The sequence below is a fragment of the Dicentrarchus labrax genome, unplaced genomic scaffold (genome assembly GCF_905237075.1).
Source record: "Dicentrarchus labrax unplaced genomic scaffold, dlabrax2021, whole genome shotgun sequence".
Classification (NCBI taxonomy): domain Eukaryota; kingdom Metazoa; phylum Chordata; class Actinopteri; family Moronidae; genus Dicentrarchus; species Dicentrarchus labrax.
The window spans coordinates 5,750,301-5,771,352 of NW_026136719.1; the positions used below are offsets into that span (position 1 = coordinate 5,750,301).

The 21,052-nt window shown below is 40.6% G+C and overlaps 1 protein-coding gene across 1 annotated transcript; it reads right to left on the reverse strand.

Annotated features, from left to right (window-relative positions):
* Window positions 1-292: 292 nt before the first annotated feature.
* On the reverse strand, window positions 293-20,016 carry gch1 (GTP cyclohydrolase 1). Its single transcript, XM_051379874.1, has 6 exons — window positions 19,527-20,016; window positions 11,310-11,419; window positions 5,782-5,837; window positions 2,930-2,961; window positions 2,758-2,842; window positions 293-2,232 (listed from the first exon to the last, which is right to left on the reverse strand). The coding sequence occupies exons 1-6, from the start codon at window positions 19,903-19,905 to the stop codon at window positions 2,106-2,108; spliced, it is 789 nt and encodes a 262-aa protein (XP_051235834.1). The 5' UTR covers window positions 19,906-20,016; the 3' UTR covers window positions 293-2,105.
* Between the last annotated feature and the right edge of the window lie 1,036 nt (window positions 20,017-21,052).

Consider the following 21,052-nt stretch of genomic DNA (forward strand, 5'->3'; position numbering starts at 1 on the left):
TTTAAGTTTGCAGGACTTTTACACTGCAGTATTGACACTTTTACTTCATACTTAATACTTCTTCCACCTTTAGCAAAGACAGTGTCACATTGAAATGAAATCTTATATTAAAACTAATGATTAAATTAGTTTTGTGTTTGTTTTTATTTGTTTTTGTTTGTTAATTAACGGCTATAAATTTGTAAAATATCGTATTATAACAAAAAAAAAAGCTACCTTTGGCTATTAGAGGGTTCCTAATGACAGTTTCTCTGTGTTTGTGTGTCAGTTGTGTAAAGAAACAACGCAGCCGTCGATGTCACATAGAGATTTATTTTCTTTGATTAAAAAGTATTTGAACTGAACACAGTACATAAAGTGACAATGATGGTGAAGGGGCCAAAGAACAGGCCGTCCTTCTCAACAAGGCCACAAAAAAACAACATCAGAGCCGTTTGTTAGCGCTCATCTTCCCCCCAACACACACACACACACACACACACACACACACACACACACACACACACACACACACACCACTCCTGTCACCACATGACACAAATTAAAACCTCCCAAAATGTGTCTGGGGACATAATGATGCATTGAAATGCAAAAATATGCTACACGAGTAAACACAAAGGTACTAAACAACACACACACACACACACACACACACACACACACACACACACACACTTGTCTCCACACTGTTCATCTGCTGGGATGAAAACACACACACACACACACACACACACTCTAACATACACACATTTCATTCGCCCCTCGTGGGAATTAAAATGTTTCAGACGGTCAGCAGCTCCCCGTCGGCTGCCTCGTCGTCACCGTGAAGTCATTTTTTAAATTTTTTTTGAATGGAGAGGCGAGTTGGCACATACAGGCGGATCCTTCCACAGGATCGTAATAATCAACATAATAAGACGTTGAGAAATTAAAATTAAAAAAGGAGAATACGTTCCATCGTGTTTGACATTTAAATTGTTGGTTTTTTGTGTGTTTTTGTTTAGAACACAAACTGCATCAGTTCTGCTGTTAAATCCACTGATAGCTGACACAAAAGTGAAAATGAGTTTGTAAACTGAGGTTTTCTGAGGTGTGACAGAGTGTTAAAAGTGTCTTTCATCACCAAAAAACAGCAGCAACCACGTTCAAAGAGATTCTCTGTGGAGGAAAACCTTTAAAGCCATACGTAGAACAATTATTTTCATTATCGGTTCATCTTTCAGTTCTTTACTCAGTTGATCGATTAGATGTTTAGTCTGAAATGTCAGAAATTAAATCTTTAAATCTAAATATATTTAATTCAAAACAATATAAAAGAAGAAATCCTCACATTTCAGAAGCTAGAGTGTGAAAACGTTTTGGCATTTTGACTTAATTAATTTTCTGTCAATCAGATAATCAATTAAAAAGTGAATTATTCATCATTCTGTGTTTTAGAAATCAGAGGCCGTACTAACTCGGGCACTTCGGAGATACTTTTAAACTTTTGTATTGTGAATGTGGCTCCAGTTAATTTAAGTCTCAGAGTTACAGGATTGTTAAGTTCTGATATTAAACGTCACCCGAGCTCAAAAACAAAAACATTTGCATACCGACGTATTTACATCTATAACATTAAAACTGATTTCTGACTCGTATCAGTAAATCTTTACACCCCTAATAAAAAATAAAGACTTTCCTGTCTGGGCTTCCCTACATTTCTGATTTTACCTGCAAATTTCTACATTTTTGTTGTTATTTGAGACACAATCTGCTTAAAGAGCGTTTAAACTCGACTGTAGCTGCTGATTGATATTTTATTCTGGTGATTGAAGTTTTAAACTCTCCTTCTGTATCTGAGGCCAATAACTGATATTTGATTAATGAGCACGCACGACACACGTGGACAAAAAGGGGGGTTAAAGTCTGTCCCGCCGTCTGAGAGTAAACAACACGTCGCCATGGTAACGCTAAAACCCAGAAAACACTCTGTCACTGCCTTTGGTTGAGATGAAAACACACACTCGTAGACACACACACACACACACACACACACACACACACACACACACAGGTGGAGGTAACCTCAGGCAACAGGAGGAGGAAGAGGAGGAGCTTCATCCTCCTCAGCTCCTGATCAGCGTCAGGAACTCGTCCCGGGTTTTTGGATCTTCCCTGAAAACTCCCAACATGGTGCTGGTGACGGTTTTACTGTTCATCTTCTGAACGCCTCGCATCACCATACACATGTGACTGCGGAGGGGAAGAGAGAGGAAGAGAGAGGAAGAGGGGGAGGGGGTGGGGGGGTTAAAACCGACGGCGAAGGAGGGAAGAGATTAAATCGATAAAGAAATTAAAAGGAGAGGGAGGAAGAATCAAAGTAATGCCAGATGGCAGCAGAAAAGAGGAAGGAAGGAAATTAAAGAAATTGAGTAAGTTAAATTATTGAACATGTTAAAGAATATTTAACTTAAATATTATTAAATCAAGTTATTTTTTTAAGAAAGCAGCCTTCTGGGTACCTTTGTGTCGTCATGTTAGTAAAAAATCGGTCTAATTTCATTTAAACAATTCACTATATCGGTGATCAGTGAATCTTTTCTCCTCCAAAATCAGCATCAGTCCCAAACAAACACTCCAGAAGTGATGCAATGAGAGTAATTAAAATAAACTGAAGTATTTAAAATGAGAGTGGAGTAGGAAGAAAGAGGAAGTGAGAGAGGGAAAGGAAAGAGGAAAGATGAAAACATTTCACTCTGTGTGTGTTTTTTTACGTACGTTGCCTCGATGACTACGCCGACCCCGGTGGGCTGCAGGGCCTCGGTGATCGCCACGGCAATTTGTTTGGTCAACCTCTCCTGAACTGTGGACAAACACGGACCAGGTCAGACAGAACAAACAACATCCAGGCTGACAGTAAAAAGAAAAACACTGAAAGTTCCCTGGGTACCTTGTAGTCGACGGCTGTAGATTTCAACAATCCTGAGAGGAGACAAAGAACAGCTCAGTAATCCATCATCAGTGCAACAACTAAACACTGCTGAGAGGAATTGAATTTAACGGGCCAATAACAGAGACAAAAACAACTTTTCCAATCCCTAAAATGTATCTACTAACAAGAACTGTGTGTATGTGAACGCCTCATGTATCTTCTGCCTTCATTGTCGTCCTGCTACAGCACCAAATGTGGAGTAATCTGCCGCTGAAAATAGTCCCCGACGAATGCACTTTCCTCCTGTTTTAGTGACTTTTACTTAAAACTAGCTTTTTTGTGAATATTAATAAGTTTAAAGTTAAGTAGGAACTGGCGGTAACTGATAATTACCTTCTTTTACTAACATTATCCCAAAGGTTTCCAACAATGTTAAAAACTCTGTCATTTAATTCAGGTAACGCTGCGTCTCACCGGTCGCCTGTCAATGGCGTCATATCCCCTTTGTGCCTGCGTCAGCGTTGTGGTCGTCATCAATCGACTTTTTTAACTCTAGATTTGAACCGGATGAAGGATTTTAGTCATCGGACGTCTGGATCTTAAGTTATCAGAGAAACAAGCTGAGCTAACGTTAGCAGCAGCTCGGCTCGCAGCCCCTCCGGGACGTCCTCTGTCTGTCCAACAGCGTGGGAGAAGCAGAGGTTTTTAAGGTGGAACTGCTTTATTCAGTGTGTTTAGTGGTTTTAATCAGCTGGTCTGTTAGTTTTGGAGAGGAGGAGACCTCTGTGGACAACTGGGCTCCTGGTAGAAACCTTCTGAACCATGAACACTGAAGGAATCCTAACTGGAAGAAACTGACTGCAATGCTGGTGAACACAACAACTCCCATGATCCCACGCTACCTCACAATGTCTTTTGTTCTGGTTTTGATGTGAGAGACCTCCTAGCGGCAGAAGTTATGGACTGTACGTTCATAATCTGTATTTTGTGCTACCTAAGGGTAAGAACGGAGGATGTAGTGAGCAAAGATTTGATATTCCAACCGAATCTGACATCCCTATTGTTGACACAAACAAAAAAAGCTGAGCTCTACCATCTTTTTTTAAAATGTCAACTTATGTCACGTCTCATAAACTGAGGTTATTTATGGACATTTCTCATGAACTTCATCTGAAGGCACCAAAATAATCATTAGAAACAAAAAAAAGAGACAACGAGGAGTCACTTTAAAGCTATTTGAGGGAACAGATCTGCAGAAACGACCCCGGTCTTCACCTTCAACCTGTTGCTCTTCTCTCTGAGCAAAACCACTTTGGACAAATACGACCTCATCCACCTCGGAGAAAATGTCACAAGGCTGAACGGGCAGCACGAGGAGTATCAGGACATACTGTACGTACATAAAGGAATGACTCTCCAGGGGGAGAGAAGAGAAACAGCAGAAGCTGCATCAGATGTGACAGTCGAGGAAAGGTGAATTTTGTCTCGCATGTAAATCATTCCCTGGAAAGCGGGGTCGTCTCCAAAGTCGAGACTCGATTCTTCTTAATGAGCTGCTGGTCTGGGAAATCTACTCGTAATCTTATTCCTGTTTCTCATTTTAAAGCCGGATTTGTTGACTTAATCAACATTACGAGGACAGGAGTGTGAAGTACAGGAGGTCTTGTTGGACAAGCCTTAAAGCCTCTGTAGCAAAGTTTGGGGTGGGGAAAAACTTAAAAATATTAAAACTAAAAATCGTTGCTTTAATTTGTCGATTACATTACCCAAAAAGCATTGGATTTTTATTTTCATCGTTACATTATGGGTACACTAGGTTAGAAATACGGACTAGAGCATTGGTGGACCTCCACTAGGGGTCGCCAGAGCTTCACAGGGGGTTGTGAGGCCTTCTTGATTTTTAGGAGTGTAAGAAAACTTAAAAAATATACACAGTAGGCTTATATCTCAGCATTATGTTAATTTCCTGTAATTTTTAAAGCTTATTCACTCACAAAATCTGTATTGTGTGGGCGTGAATGGTCAGATGAATTAAAGTTAATTAAACCAGGAGTCTGTAAACTGTGACGATGTTCACAGACAGACCGTTTGGTAATAATTATATCATTTACCTGCATTTTCTCTTCCAAATACTTGTGGTTTATTTGAAAGAGTACAAATAATTGTGGTCTTACAAAAATAAGAACCAAGTTGCGTGAAACCAAGCTCATTATTTTAAAGGTTTTTAAAGTCCAGGTGAAATGAAAAATGTAATTTTAACCCTTTAAGATCACATCCTCCGGTTATATTGTTCCTCTATTTAACAATGTATAGCTATTGGAGCTCACTGACAAAAACACAACTTTATTAGTGATTTGGGTGAAACCGAATCATATTTTATAGAGAGATTATTATCTGTCGCCAACAGTAACGTCAGACGCCGTTAGAGCCCCTCCCCAGCTGGAAATACATAAATATGCGAAAGCAAACAGCGCTCTGTTTTCTGTTCAATGCGGACTTTAAGTAGTGCCACCCAGTGTGCAGCAGAAGCTACAACGCACCACAACGTACGCCGGCCCGAAAGCTTCGTTCCTGCCTTAAAAATGTGAATGGTTTGGCTGTTTCTAATCTCTGTGTGAGTGTGTATGTCCAGTACTGCGTTAGTAAGGGGTGTTAGTGCGATAAGCCCGAAGGTATTGGGGTCAGTGGGATCAGATTCTACGCTAGTACACATACAAACACACACACACACACGTTTTAATAATCAGCTTAAATACACACTAGCTCTCACACACATACGCACACACATCTACAGTAAGTTGGCTAATTAAACACTGGGAAAACACACACACACACACACACACACACACACACACAGTAAATGTACTCACCTGGCCAGCTTGCTGAGACCCAGAACTCTCTTGTTGGGGAGGTAGCCGATGTGAACCTGCACAAAGTGACACATTAAACATCAGATGTTTCATTCTTCAGTTAACCCTGATCTCTCTAAATGATAGAGGGCTCATTGTGTAAAGGTATTATAAATTCCCAAGCTCAGTTAGACTGTTAACCAGTAACACTGCTTGAGGCGAGAGCGGTTGTGCCGCGGACATCGGTAACGTTGAACACAGGCTACTCTCCTTTATGTGGTTGTTTTTGTAAAAGAAAAGTGGTTTTTGTGGCCAAGAAGTAACATCAGAGAGCCGATGGGGACATCATGTTCTGGAACATCCAGGGTTCCCACTCTTTTTAAGAAATGGTTTTCCAAGGACCTTTCCAGGACCTTTCCAGGGTTTTTTCATTTGGCCACAGTTTAGACTAACGTAAAATTAAGATTTTCCATGATAACATTGATTATTTCGAAGATATTTTGTCATTTTTTAATCAATTTCCAGGTGTTTCCATGAGTGGAAAACTGCTGTCTAAATTTTTTTTTATTGCTCAAATTAAAAACATGCATTAAACAGATGGATGGAAACAAACAAATTGTCTCTTCCAACCAGCCTCCAGGCAGGTGCATACTGGGAATCTTTACTGGGAGATAGGGACGTGTCCTGGAAAACCTTGAAATTTAGACAGCAGTTTTCCATTTATTATCAAGGTGCAGACAGAGTAAATGTCCATACCACCTATGGAGACAAACATCAGCGATGTTAGAAATGTCAGAAATGTCCATTTCCAAGAGAAAATAGCGACAACCGCACTACGTTGATGCCTCTCTGTCGCTCTCTCTCTCTCAGGTGCTCCTCACTGGGGATGACTGGCCCCATATTTAAGGGAGGAGCAGGAGCTTTCTCCCAGACAAAGCAGCCTGTTGATCTCATCAGTGTTAGCTTTCTTATTGTTGTGTTTTATTCTTTGAGGATGGAGATCTTGTGGTCTGGTTTGGTTACAATGGTTTTGATACTCTGGCTAACCCCAGACTTCCTTTTGTTCTTTTTGGCCAGACCTCCACACTCCCACAGCTTCTGTTATATTTACTGGCATTATTTGTTAATAAAATCAATTTTGTTTTAAACACGGTTCAGCCTGGAAAACCTGGAAAACCTGAAATGTAGAAACTAGTTTTCCACTTATGGAAACACCTGGATATTCATGGAAATGACTAAATATCCTGGAAATAATCTAAATTGCAATCTAATTGTATTTGCTTTGCTAAGCTCAAACCTCAGAGTGTTTTAACTTAACCTTTTCATTTGTTCTCCCGTGTCAGTCAATAGCTGTTCACACCGCTTGCAGCAAACCTATTTTGGAAACGCTGTAGATGGTTATATCTACATACATACAGCCTATTAATGTATTAATTAAAAAGAGAATTGCGCAACTGTTTCTACCTTTCTTATTTTTATGAGTTAATAGTCCAGAAGATACATTTTGTATCAAATAAAACCAATTCTTCTTGATTTGAATGATTATTTATGGGCTGTGGCCAAATTAATGTTACGATTAGAGAAAAACTGGAGTCAATTCACCTGAGAACTTTCAAGCGCGGCGGTTGTGAGCAAGCATTGTTATCTTGTATTGTCAAGAAAAACTCCTGGAAAATGATTTCTTAAAGAGTGGGAACTACATGTCCACTTTATATGTTACTGGTCACAACTGGTTGAGCCAACATGTTTATTTTGTGGCCGTAAGGGTGGTAACAACAGTAAACTGTGCCCTGTTGTGATGGTGAGTTAAACTGTTATAAGCTTTTACTCTACTAAAATATATCAAGTGTTTGTCCTGAAACATATGTGAGATATTAGCTCTGAGGGGCAGTATATGACAGTTTAGAAATCAAAGAAACAAAAAGCTGAGAGCAGGGCAGGAGGATGAGCAACAGACGAGAGGAGGAAGAGACGGAGTAACCAGCTGGAGAATTGCTGCTGTGGATGTCTGGAGGCTCTAATTCTCTTACACACACACACACACACACACACACACACACACATGCACACACGCACACACACACACAGTGCGCTCCACTCAAATGTCAAATGCAATTTGTTGACAAGACGAGAGAAAGGGCAGCGGCAACAAGCGTGCAAAGATCTCTATTTCTCCTTTTTCTTCCAATCCCTCCCTCTGTGCAGCAGCGGCCTGACATATCGGCATCAAACACACCGACTGTGACGGCTGCTTTTTTTCACTTATCTGCTCACGTTATTCAGATTTACTGGCACATGCTGCAAGCGATGAAAATAATAATAATACAGAATGAGAGAAGCCTTACAGAGTCTGCTTTAGCCGCTTACAGCTTTGGTTTAATGGCACATTTTTACTGTTGTTGTCTCACTGCTCTCATCAACCTCTGTCTCCTAAATGTCCGACTATGTGGTGAAGATTTTTCTCAGGAGTAGGTGGGGACAGCTGAAAGGAGAGTGAATGTTGGATTTATGTTCCTCAGGTGGCGAGAAATATGACCGTATATGAACGTTGCTCTGTGTATTTTGGAACTATAAATAGGTAACTGTTTGTACAATAACAACTTTATAAGGTGATAATAGATCAGAGCTGTGTGCCTGTTACAGAGTCGTTTCCACCCTCTTGTGGCCCAAAGTTTTAAGTTTCTTTAAAGGTCATATAGCCTATATGAGATTTAAAACATTAATACTGCAGCCAGCTCCTTTTGCCTTTGTTGTTATTGCAGCCTCTGTGTGGTTTGTGAACAAATCCTGTTTGGCTGAGCAGGTGAGTCCCTCGTTTCCATTTGAGTAGAGCGACTGAAACAGCTGTTTTTATCATCTACGTTAATGAATTACCGATATATTTCAACCAAACCAGAGCTGCCGATTGTTAGAACAGAGGAAAGATTAACTAAAGATGGTTTTTGGTGAGTTTTATTTTGTTTCTGTTTACTTTGAATGAAGTTACGATGATATGCTCAGTAAAATTAGTATTTTTGTCTATGGGGTCATGGTGGTGCATGGAGCTGCAACAAGCACTCTGCCTTGGTACATGGGGCACCAGCTCTACCGGGTGAGCTACCAGGGCTCCTGTTTCTTATTCTTTGTGTATATTATTTAGGGGTAGGATATTAGGGGAGAAGTTGGAGACAACATCAAACTAGGGACACTGTGAACACACAGGAAGTGTCCTAACCCACTAATCCCGCCTTTCTTCCCATTCTATAAAATCAAATTGTCTTCATAACTTGAATCCCTTCAGATTCAATAACAATGGCCATGTAGTGTATTACAATGGATGGACACTGAGTTGTAATCAGGTAAATGGTGCCTCTGTCATTCCCACTCTGCACCCCATACGCTCGTTCTCGCAGTATGTAACTGAAGTTGTGTAACGCTCTGCAGGAGAACTCACACACCAACAACCATGTCGCTGATTTTGTTCAAACTGTAAATCATGTAAATCATATTTTATGGAGGAAATGTTTTCTGGTTTTCCCTCAGATGTCCTCCGGCTGCTCCGCCTTTTCCTGGACAGTAAAGTAACTGCTGCCAAATGTAGCTGCTGTTAACTAGTTATCTCAGCTGTACTGCTCTGGGTGTTGATGTTTATAGCACCGGAGCTTTGACTGCTAGGAAAAGGGCGTTTTTTGAGGCCTGAGAGAGGGGAACGCTGATGCAGAGCGGCGCTGGCGTTGTGCAGGGCGAGCGGGCGATGTATCCGAGCTCAGCAGCTTCTATGGACATCGCTATTGGCAGAAGTGAAGAGACCTAAGAGGACGGTAACGGAGGAAGCTAAGAGCTAAGTTGTTGTTGAGAGCTTTGTGAAATAAAAGGCTGCAGACAGACGGCGAGCTGGTGTTATTGCTGATGGACTAGTCAGTAATTTTAGCTGTTTGCTGTCGTCCTTTGTTGCACTTGTTTGATGTTTGACTGAGCTGTCAACTCGCTATATTCCTATCATAAGTAATGTAATTATAACGTTTACAGCTGTCCATATTTACGTCAAATGTATTGCAACCAAATCTCACATAATGTTGCTTTAAGGGTTGAATATGAGACCAAATGAGGTTTTTCTGCAACGTATTTTCTCTTCAAAAGTTCTCCAAACAGTTGATGTGACAGCCTGCAATAAACTGCTCCTGTGTGGCAGACAAACAGTTTATCAGACAGCCAGCGGCTACCTGCACGCCATGCGGCCAACAATAGAGGAGGAGAAGGAAGAAGAGGAGGAGGAGGAGGCCTCTCTCTGTGTGGTGACTCACTGAGACACACAACAGACAGACGGACAGATGAGAGAGGCTTGATAAGAGACAACGCTGCTGACGATGACGAGGGGAGGGAGGAGGTAAACAACCACCTGATGGCCACCAGACACACACACACACACACACACACACACACACACACACACAGGAGGTGTGGTAAGTGTTTGTGTGATTCACTGCTGTCATCAGAGCCCATTTACACCGGTGGAAAAGGATCAGCTGCCAGCCCCTATTGTCTTAAACGAGGTGCACCTGCAGGCGAAGATGGAGGGATAAAGGAAGCAGAGGAAGAAGAATCAGAAAGAGGGACGAGGCCAATCGGGTTTTAGTGGAGAGTAATGATGTCAAAGGAGCGGCGAGGAGGCAAGAAAAACAACAAAAGAGAGGCAGGATAAACAGATCTCAGCTAATCTGATTGTTTCTCATGTTCTCTGTCTCATACTGTCTCTGTTGTTCAGACCGGCGGCCTCCAGATAAACGTCAGAGAGAAACTGTCTTTAAGATACACATCTGTGCATGTTTTTTAATGTTTGTGACTTTTTCTTGTATTAAATTATGAATATTTTTAGCTTTCTCTGAGGCTACTCTACACAAGCTCGGCTGCAGCTACTGTAAGCGGTGTATATTTATTGATGTGCCGCTCTCGAGCGCAGCTTTACGGAAACCTTTTGATTCATGGGCCATTTGTGTGTTGTAACATGTTTAAATTAAACTTCATTCTTCATCTTTTTTCTATTTAAAATGTGTAATTGTCAATTTCAGGCCATTTAATGTATTTTTTTACATGGTTCCTACGTGGAAGATTGTAAATTTTTTGGTAGTTTTTAGCATCTTTCTTTAGCAAATACATGAAATGTAGCCACCTGGCATCAATGCTAAAAACACAGTTTACCAAAACTATCTTTGTTGTTTCTTGTTTGTGGTTTTGTTTTATTTTGTTATAAAAGTAAAATACATATATATATATATATATATCAGTTGCTGACATACAGTAGTTGAGCGTCCTGTCTGTGTCTGTAGTTAGAGTTCGGGGTTTTGAAGGTTAAAGGAAGACAGTTTGTAGGATTTAGTGGCATCTAGTTGCAGATTGCAACCAACTGAATAACCTGGTCCCTCTACAGCCAGTGTTTGGTTTGTTTGTCCTCCACTGCTGTAGAAACATGACGGTTTAAAATGGCAGACGGTCTGGTTTTCCTGCCATCATATGTGTGTGTGTGTGTGTGTGTGTGTGTGTGTGTGTGTGTGTGTGTGTTCTCCTCTCACCCTGCCGAAGATGGGCACCAGGTGATGTTCACACATGGAGAACATGTCGATGTCTTTGACGATCACCATCTCGTCGTGGTCTTCGTCAAAGATGGCGTCGTTCAGCACGTCTGCGGAGAAAGAAAAAAACGGAGGAGAGATGAAACGAAAGGGGATAATCTCCTAAAAACAGCAACAAGTTCTCCTTTTAAACTTTAATTTACAGATTTACATACTTGACTACAACCCTAACTGATCTGCTGTACACTCATTCAACCATTAGTCCATCTACATTAAACACTTTCTGCTCCTGATTTAATTGAATGATTTAATGATATCTAACCCAGTTACGTGTTATATATCTTTATTTTATGTCCATCGCCAGCGTTTAGCTCTGGATGCGTCGAGGACAGACAGATGGAAACCACCAGGGACGCCCTGTTCACCTCCGTCTCTCTTTATCGTCAACTTTTGGTGTTTCTCTCTGGCAAACATCGCCGTCTAATTATAGCTCTGCTTCCATACACTCCTTCCTGTTGTTGCTTTATTGCATTTTTCAGTTGCCGGGGGTTCAATAAACTGCTTTATCTGTTTGTGACAACGCAGGCGCCTCTCGCTCTCACCGCGGCACTTTTTAATTTCCTGACTGGCTATCTGTTAAAGGGAGAGAGGAGGAGCGAGGTCACTGAAACAATAGAGAGCAGACTGACTTGTTGCTTCAGGCTTATTGTATGAGAGTGTGTGTGTGTGTGTGTGTGTGTGTGAACAGGGTAACAGGTAGATGAGAACAGACACATTCAGACACTCTTAAAGTCTCCTTTTTTTTTTATTATGACGTTTGAGTGATAATGCCATGACACCCTTCATCATGAAGATTTTCCCACCGCCTCACACACGTTGGTGTTTTCGCTTATTTGAGACTTTTGAAAGCTTTTTCTCTGCAGATGAGGCGTTCTGCTTTGGGGCAGTTAGATTCTCCTCTGCACGAGAAACCGTGAGTCCAATCGCTTTGTTTTGTTTGTCTGATTAGATTTTTTTATGATGCTGCGATTCATCAGTGTTCATTTTAGGTCCATTTACTGTGATCAATCTTTCTACTGATGGTTCTGATAGTCGCTGTTCCTCACCGCCGTGCAGCTGAACACTCATACTGGTGGAAACTGTTGTTTTACCCTGGCGAACAATAAATGTACAGTTGCAGCACATTTTAACATTGAACACGCTTTAAATTACGGCTGCACAATTAATCGAAATATTATCAAAAGCGCAATATGGCCAAGTGCAATGTGCAAAATCACAACAGCTGCAATGATAAAGGTGAAATGTGACAATACAGCATTATAATGAAGTACTGTAGTGCTGCAGAGATGTCCTGGCCTACGAATCTTGTTCTCCACATGTAAGTAAACATGTTTTTGTTTGGCACAGACCCCCAAAACAATTTCACATCATTATAATCTTAATATTTTTTGGGGGTGAAAATTACATTTGTAATAAAAAGATCATCATTCCCACATTAATCGCAAATCATATCCCGATATCTGTGGAAATGATGGCTCTATGATGTTTTTACCATATTGTGCAGCTCTACTTTAAATTAAAGCATAAACCTGTAATTAATGCACGTTTACCCTGGTTCTTTAAATGTAATCATATGTTATTAAACAGTTCTGTGAAGCTGCAGACACAGTGGTGTTTTGAGACATTTTCACCATCTTTATTTAGCAAGAGTAGCCTATGGCTGATGGGAAATGTCAAATGTCCATATTAGGTTATTAAGTGATCACCAAAGTTGTTGTAGTTTATCCTGAGGGGAACATGAATGTCTGTAGCAACTTCAACAACAATCCATCCAATAGTTGTTTAAGGATTCAAAGGCTTCATATGCAAAAATAACAAGTGGTCAGTGCGGTGAAGTTCTTAGTTCACAATGTAGCCATCAGATATTCGATTGAAATTATACTTACAACTAATTTTAATAAATAAAAAAGGATAAAAATGAATAGAAAGTATGTGTAGGCAAATAAAAACAGACATACACACACTGATATCCCCCCACCACTTACATATAAACATACATAATGCAAAAAGCAGTATGAAGTATAAAACAAAACGAGAGTGGCTTCTATCTGAAATCTGTGTGATCTACACCAGAGTTTAACCAGCTCCTGGACACACTTTATTGATCCACAAACAAAGAAGAACTGATTCTGGATGCAGTCTGCCTTCAGCTTGACACTGTAATAAAGTGGTAATCCTGTTTTGGAGAGTTTAGGAACAAAGTGGGAGCAAGACTTTGCTGCTGATAACACTGAAACCAAGTTAACTGCTGAAGATCTGGGAATGAAGTCCAACGGGTAAGAAACATGAGCGGTCAGACAATCAGACTTTTTATAATATTTAATATTTTTTATAGCCTTTTATACATAAATAAGTAAATAAGTTTGACTGACCTGGAGGTTTGTTTAAAATCTGATCTTCTGACTGCAATGTTCTCTAAATCCAGCTTCTCAACTGTGGAGATTTGCAGCTTTTCTTCATCTTATTGGACAATGAACTTATAGTTGATATTTTGGGGTTATCATTATGATACATTTTGAGTTGTGTTGGTTTCAACCTCATGAATAAAGTCCAATAGAAGTCCAATATTCACGCTCTTTTAGCTTTGTTTTTGGTCTCTAGCGATCCCTTGAAGGAAATATCTGGATCTTTATCTGCTTAATGCTCCACTATGTTCACCAGATAGACTTAGTGCTAAGCAGATCACAGAGGATTTATAGATCCTTTTCTCTGAAAATGAAGCTATGAATGAACCAGAACAGTAAAGTTTTGAGCCTTACAGCTAAACAATAAGCTGAAATTCGCTATAAAGCTGATGGGAGCAGGTTCACCACTGTGAGGGGGGTTCTTCGCAATACAGGACAGACAGTTACGGTTTTAATGGGCGTTAAAAAGATCGCTATACAAGACTGCTACAAACCAGCACTGCACACAGTTTATCCTACCAACAGTCCAGTTTTAAACATAATACGCACCCAGGTTGATCTGTGTGAGAGGCTAAAAACAATACAAATTTCTAGAGAACAGAGATTATTTTGAGGATATTTGATCATTTTAATCAATTTCCATCACCCGGAAACTAGTCTCTACATTCCCAGGTATTCCAGGTTTTCCAGGGTGTGTGGGAAACCTGATTGTTATTTAAAAAAATTTCAACACTTAACTTGTACAACTGTCATGATAGAAAATACAAAAATAAGACAACAACAAATTAATTGACAATAACACTTAATTGCACAAACACTCTGCCCACCTCCACATTGTAGCTTCTTACACCATCAGTTACAGTGAAAACACACACACACACACACACACACACACACACACACACACACACACACACACACACCCTGAAGGAAAATAACCTTAAGTCAACCTTAACTTAATAAATAGCAGCTGGTTCAGACGCCCTGGGTATCACTTAATGACAGTGCCACTCATCATCAGCTCGCCATTCAATAGTGTTGCCTCCAATATGTGTGTGTGTGTGTGTGTGTGTGTGTGTGTGTGTGTGTGTGTGTGTATGAAGAGGCCACATGTTGACACACTCTGAATGAAGCAGGAAACGTTGAAGTGAATGACTAAATAAACACGGTTATTCATTTATTGTTCAGACAGCCAGTGTGTGTGTGTGTGTGTGTGTGTGTGTGTGTGTGTGTGTGTGTGTGTGTGTGTGTGTGTGTGTGTGTGAGTGTGGCACAAACACACACTCTTCCTATACATAGTCGTAACCCTGGGCGTGTACTCATGAGTCACCGCTGTACATCCCTGCCTTTCGAATACACACAGACAGTTTGTGAGCTTTACGTTCATCATGATGTTCTCAGATCTGCGCAAACTCAGGAAATTGTGTTTCTGTTTATTTAAAAATACATTTATTGACGAAAGCTGAAGACTTGGTTGGGTTTTTTTTTTTCTGTGTGTGTGTGTGTGTTTGTTGCTAGGTAACCACACAATCAGCTGTCAGTCCTTCAAAAACAGGTGTTGGGTAGCGTGCTAGCCAGTTAGTGGGAAACAGCGTAGCTGATGTTTTAAGTGTGTTTGAATAGTGGAACCTGGTTTTAAAGGATCACTCTGTTTAATTAATTTAATTAACTAAACACGTCGTTAAAAATTAGACGGGCGGGTCGAGAAATGACGTTACACCGACGAACCTGGAGGAGAAAATGGAGGTAAAGAGTAAAATCCTCCCCCGTCGTAAACACATCGTACTGCAGTCGCACACAAACAGTTTGATTGTCCATTGAGGGATTATTGTTTGAGTTTTAAAGTTGTTTAGATCTGTAGTTCTCAAACTATGGTATGAAACAAACAAATAAAATACAGCACAGGAAGGGCGTGTGTCACCCCGGTACATCGCTGGCTTTAAATACACTGTTTGTGTTTGTTTACCTCCGAAATTGTTTGTTTGAAAAGCTAAACGTCGATTTATACAGACTGCAGCAGAGTTTTCGTTTCATTAAAATTTTAATTTCGGGACCTGATTACAATTTCATTTTCTTTCAATACATTCGGACATTTGGACTTTTGAAACTGGAGTAGGAAATCATCCCACGCTGCCGCCACTGGAATCTAACTCGTGGTACAAGAGCTGCCTCTAGTGGCACACGGTGGAATCTCTAAAATATATCGTTTTAAATGAAATAAATTTATATAAAAACACATAAAACTATCAAAACACTACAAAATGTCAAATTGAAACACTTACTATGAGATCGCTGACATGCAATTTAAAATATTTTTTGCGTTTCCGGTAATATTTTGTTTCAATATCTCGTTCATGAATGTTACAACGATGAACGTCAAAAAAAATACTGCAATTGTGGCTCCAAACGGGAGCTATTGGGAAGAGAAGTGTGCACCAGGAGGATTAATTAAACTTAATTAAATGTCCAGTGTGTAACATTTAGGATGTATTGGTGGAAATGGAGTATAACATTCATATAGGGATGTTTTTATTACCTTAGAAACCTCCTCCAGTGACTTTTACCACCATATTTCTTTTGTGTTGTATCTCCTACACACTTGGAACCAGGAGGGTGGTGAGGCGAGGGGGTTGTAATCTGCCACTACATCCTCCACACTGGACCTTTAAAAGTGTAAATGCAGTACTTTTACCTGCAACCAAGTATTTTTACAGTGTAGTATTAGTACTTTTACTTAAAGGACCAGTGTGCAGGTTTTAGTGGCATTCAGCAGCGTAGTCGCTGATTGCAGCACCCTTGCCACACCCTCCTATTCAGGGTGTGTAGGAGGAACTGAAAAGGCGCCCAGTGAGTATGTAGATAAAAACTCATTCTAAGGTAACAAAAACATGACAATTCCTATATCCAGGTGTTTATAGACTAGTGAAAACATAGTTATTAATATTATTATATTCCATTTCTGCCAATAGATCCTCCTAAATGTGACACACTGGACCTTTAAAGGTAAAAACGTGTTTCCTAAACAGAGGAATGCTTTAATCTGAAATGAGGCTCCTGTAACAAGCTCAGAATTCCTGCTTAATCTCTGCATAACTTTTCCCTCATTACAGTTTCGTTGGTCATGTGTGCCACAACAAGAGGATTTCAGGCTCAGGTCGTGATGAAAGCTGAACCTGTGACCCCCCCCCCACACACACACACACACGTGAACACACACACGTGAACACACTGATCAAACAGTGTGACACTCACTAAAAATGCTTCTTCTCTCCACAAACATCCAGTGCTCTGAGAACTACATGTGTTTTTTGTGTTCTCTGTTTTCCAACAAGTCAAAGGGGAGTCTCCAGTAACAGCCAATCAGCAGGCAGACAGAGCACCACTGCCGCCACAGCCGCCGTCGCCTGACGAACAACACATGTGCGTCATCGTTATCTTCAGCACTGTCCATCCTTTGCAGTTCAGAGGTGAGAAGAAGGTGGTGGTGGTGGTGGTGGTGGTGGTGGAGGGGGAAGTGAAGACTCTCACTGGGAGTATTTTCTCTGCATTCCTTCTTTGAGCGTTTCGGCTTCATAACACACAAAACGACCCCCACAACAGCCAAACTGCCTCCAGATGGGAGTTCTGGAGGAGGCTGAGGCGGAGAACAGAGAAGGGGGCAGATCCCCGACTCCAGCTGGCCAATGTGGACCTGACACTGAGTATCAACCCCTCTCCAGGTGCCTTCGCCCCCCCCCCCCCAAGGCCTGCCCCGCCCACCTGCTTGTGACTCAGCAAATCCTCTCTGGAAGTAACTCTGGAGCAGCAGGATCAAACATCAAGCAGGCAGATCTGAAGGGTTTCTGTCGGCTGCGATCGGGCAAATCGATCTTATTTTAATATCAGTGACTCTCTCAGCTTATAAAAAAACAACCTTTTTTAGCTTTGACAGCAACAGGTTGGAGGAGTAATGGATTACATGTAACACAGTGTTACAGACTATAGTTACATTTAGTATAAATGGGGATTATAAACAGGATTACGATTTTAAAGCACATTTTAAAATAAAGAATTAGATACTACCATACACAAGAGTCCTTTCTGGTCATTATCACAGCCTCTAGTGTAGGAAACACCTTCACTGGGTGGAAGTTTCACCATTATTTTGTCTTTAAAGGTCCAGTTTGTGACATTTAGGAGGATCTATTGGCAGAAATAGAATATAATAATAATCACAGGTATGTTTTCATTAGTGTATAATCACCTGAATACAGGAAGCGTTGTGTTTTTGTTACCTTACAATGAGCTGTGTTTATCTACAGATGTGAGTCGCCTTCTGTGGAGGTCGCCAATGTTTCTACAGTAGGACGCGAGCGGTGTTCAGTTAGCTGCAATCTGCAACTTCACCACTAGATGTCACTAAATCCGACTCGTCCTTTAAAGCAGGAAGAAGAACAGTGAAGTTCTGCCTCCCAGCTGCTCTATAAGTTACTGCCTGAATTTAACAGAAATGAATCACCCTAACCCCAACTCAAGATCTTTGATTCATTATTTAGTTTATAAAATGCAAGAAAACACTGAAAAAGACAAATTTATTTCTCCTGAAAGTAAAAAAAAATACCTTGTTTTGACCGACCAACAGTTAAAAACCCCAAAATAACCTCACAGTTATAAAATCTTGACCATTAACTAATAATTATTTTCATTTTTATTCATCAATGATTATTTTTCTGATTGAATATTTGATGTTAACCTATTTAAAATCTTGAGTAAAAATACGAGCAAACATTAAAGTATCAAAAGTATTTACAGGCATCAGAAAGGCTCCACTCAACTGTAAATGAATATATAATTATAATATTGACTTATTATTACTTATTGATTAGTGTCCTTTATATTCTATTAACTGATCGGCTGTTCTGTGGCAGTGGTGTAATGTAACTAAGTACTTTACTTTACAGATTCTTGCATACGAAACATACAAAGAGTTTATAAAATATGATGTTTTGTTCTAAATTAAACAACAGTTTATAAATATACAACTGAAACTGTTATTGATTGACAGAAAATCGATCAGGTTTCTCAACTGTGACAATTTGCTGCTTTTCTTTTTAATAACTTTAATTTATTTGTAATAATTTTGAAGGTTTGGACAAAACAAGTCATGTGAAGGTGTCACTTTGGGTATTTCTCACTTTTTTTTTAGACTTTTTACAAACCAAACTTGTAATAAAAAATAAAAATTATAATGAAAATATAAACATTAGTTGCAGTTCTTATTAATGCCTGAGTCATAATAATCTAATGATATCATAAAACAGTATAACAGCAGCACAGGAGACATTTTACACTTTTAATACTTTAAGTACAATTTTCTTGATTACATACTTTTACTCAAGTAACATTTCCAAACTTGTAACAGAGTATTTGCACAGTGTGGTATTTGTACTGTCACTCAACTAAAGGATCTGAATACTTCCTCTAACACTGGAACAATACAGCTATTATAAAGTACAATATCTCCCTATGAAAGGCAGTGAAAGTACTAAACAAGTACCTGAGTAAAAGTACTTAGTTACATTCCACCACTTGCCTCTGATCAGTTAAAAAAAAGTATTATTTTAATATAATCTACACTCCTCAGGCTGTAAACTGACCCCAGAACGGATGTGAAGTGAGTTTTGTTGTCTGTCCTGTGTCGGACCTGCCACCTGTTGAACCGCAGGACAAATCCCAGCAGCCTCTGAGCGGCTTTGTGGATTTAAAAACTCACCGATAATTTTCTCCTGGTAGCCCTTGGTGAAGAACTGCATGGCGGTGGCGGCTCTCCAGGGGGTTTTGAGGAGCCCCTGCCGCTGCGGGTCCTCCCCGAGCCCCCGCAGGATGGTGGTGTAAGCGGCGGCCAGGGACGGCAGGCTCATCTCGTTGTCCTCCACGCTCCTGGTGCGCTCCTCCCTCCAGCTCTCCATCACCGAGGCGGCCGACCGGTGCGAGCCGCACTCCGCGCCAAGAGGCTGGGGAGCGGATGCGCGCACGGTGCCGCCGGCTGGCCGCTTCACCATCCCGTCAAAGTGTCCGTTGAGCACGGAGCCGCCGTCCCCGGTGTCTTTCTTCTCGTTTGAGCTGTACTGAGTCTGTTTGGAGTGCTCCATCACTTCTTCTTCCTCTGTCTGCTGAGCCCTTGTTGGATCGGGTTTTCTCCTCCACTGTTTGCTTTGATGGACACTTTTTGGTTTTAAGTGCGCGCTCCTCCTCGCAGCCGCTGCATCCTCAGGCTTTATAACAGCAGGATTATCCAGGGAGAGCTCCTATTGGCTGGGCCGGCTCCAGGGGGCGGGGCCAAGAGGACCTCACATGGACCCTGAAGATGAGGGGCTGCAGGACCTACAATGTTCCCTTAAAGTCCTGGTTTTAGTGCAACCTGGATTAGGAGACTTTACTTTACTATGGAAGCTTATTTCTGCCAGTATGATGTAAGGAAAACAGATCCTGCACCTTAAAACAACAATTTAGTATCAGAAAGTCATTCATTTAGTCAAAATATTGACTCAGAATCCTTTTTTTCCATCACATTGGCAGAAATGGGCTTCCAAGTGTGGAAAGAAAGAGGAAACGATAATAAAACAAAAAATAAAGGGTGGAGGTCCTCTTAATCAGTGGCTCCCAACCTTTTTCCTTAAAGGAACCTCTTTTCTATCATTAAGTAACCTGACGATGAATTTTGAGATTATTTCCTGTGAATATCTCATCAGGGAGGAGTTTTCCTGATATTTTTAGTAACTTTTTATACTTTCATCTGTCTGTACTCGTCTCTGGAGGCTGTTTATCGGAGCGTGAACGCTCTGTGAATCTAACTTAAGGTAAACTTTAGATCTTGAATAATAACTTTAAAACATAAATTAACTAAATGCTGAGATATAGTCCTACTGTGTATATCATTATTAAGCTTTCTTACACCCCTTAAAAATCAAAAAGGACTCGCGACCCCTCTGTGAAGCCTTGGCGACCCCTAGTGGGGGCCCCGACCCCCAAGTTGGGAACCACTGCTGCTCTATAATACTACACAGGCAGCAAAAGTCAACTTAAAAGAAATATTTTGACTTTTTAGACGAGAAGTCTGACCGAGATCAAAAGACGAGGATATATTTAATATATTTTCTACTGTATAATGCAGGAGACAGAGTGCCACACACCGAGTGTGGATTCATCCGCCGCTGAAAATAGTCCCAAACTAATTTCTTTCTCCTTTCCTTCATGTTTGAGTAACGGTTTATAAAAACTACAGTGAGCAGCTGTTTC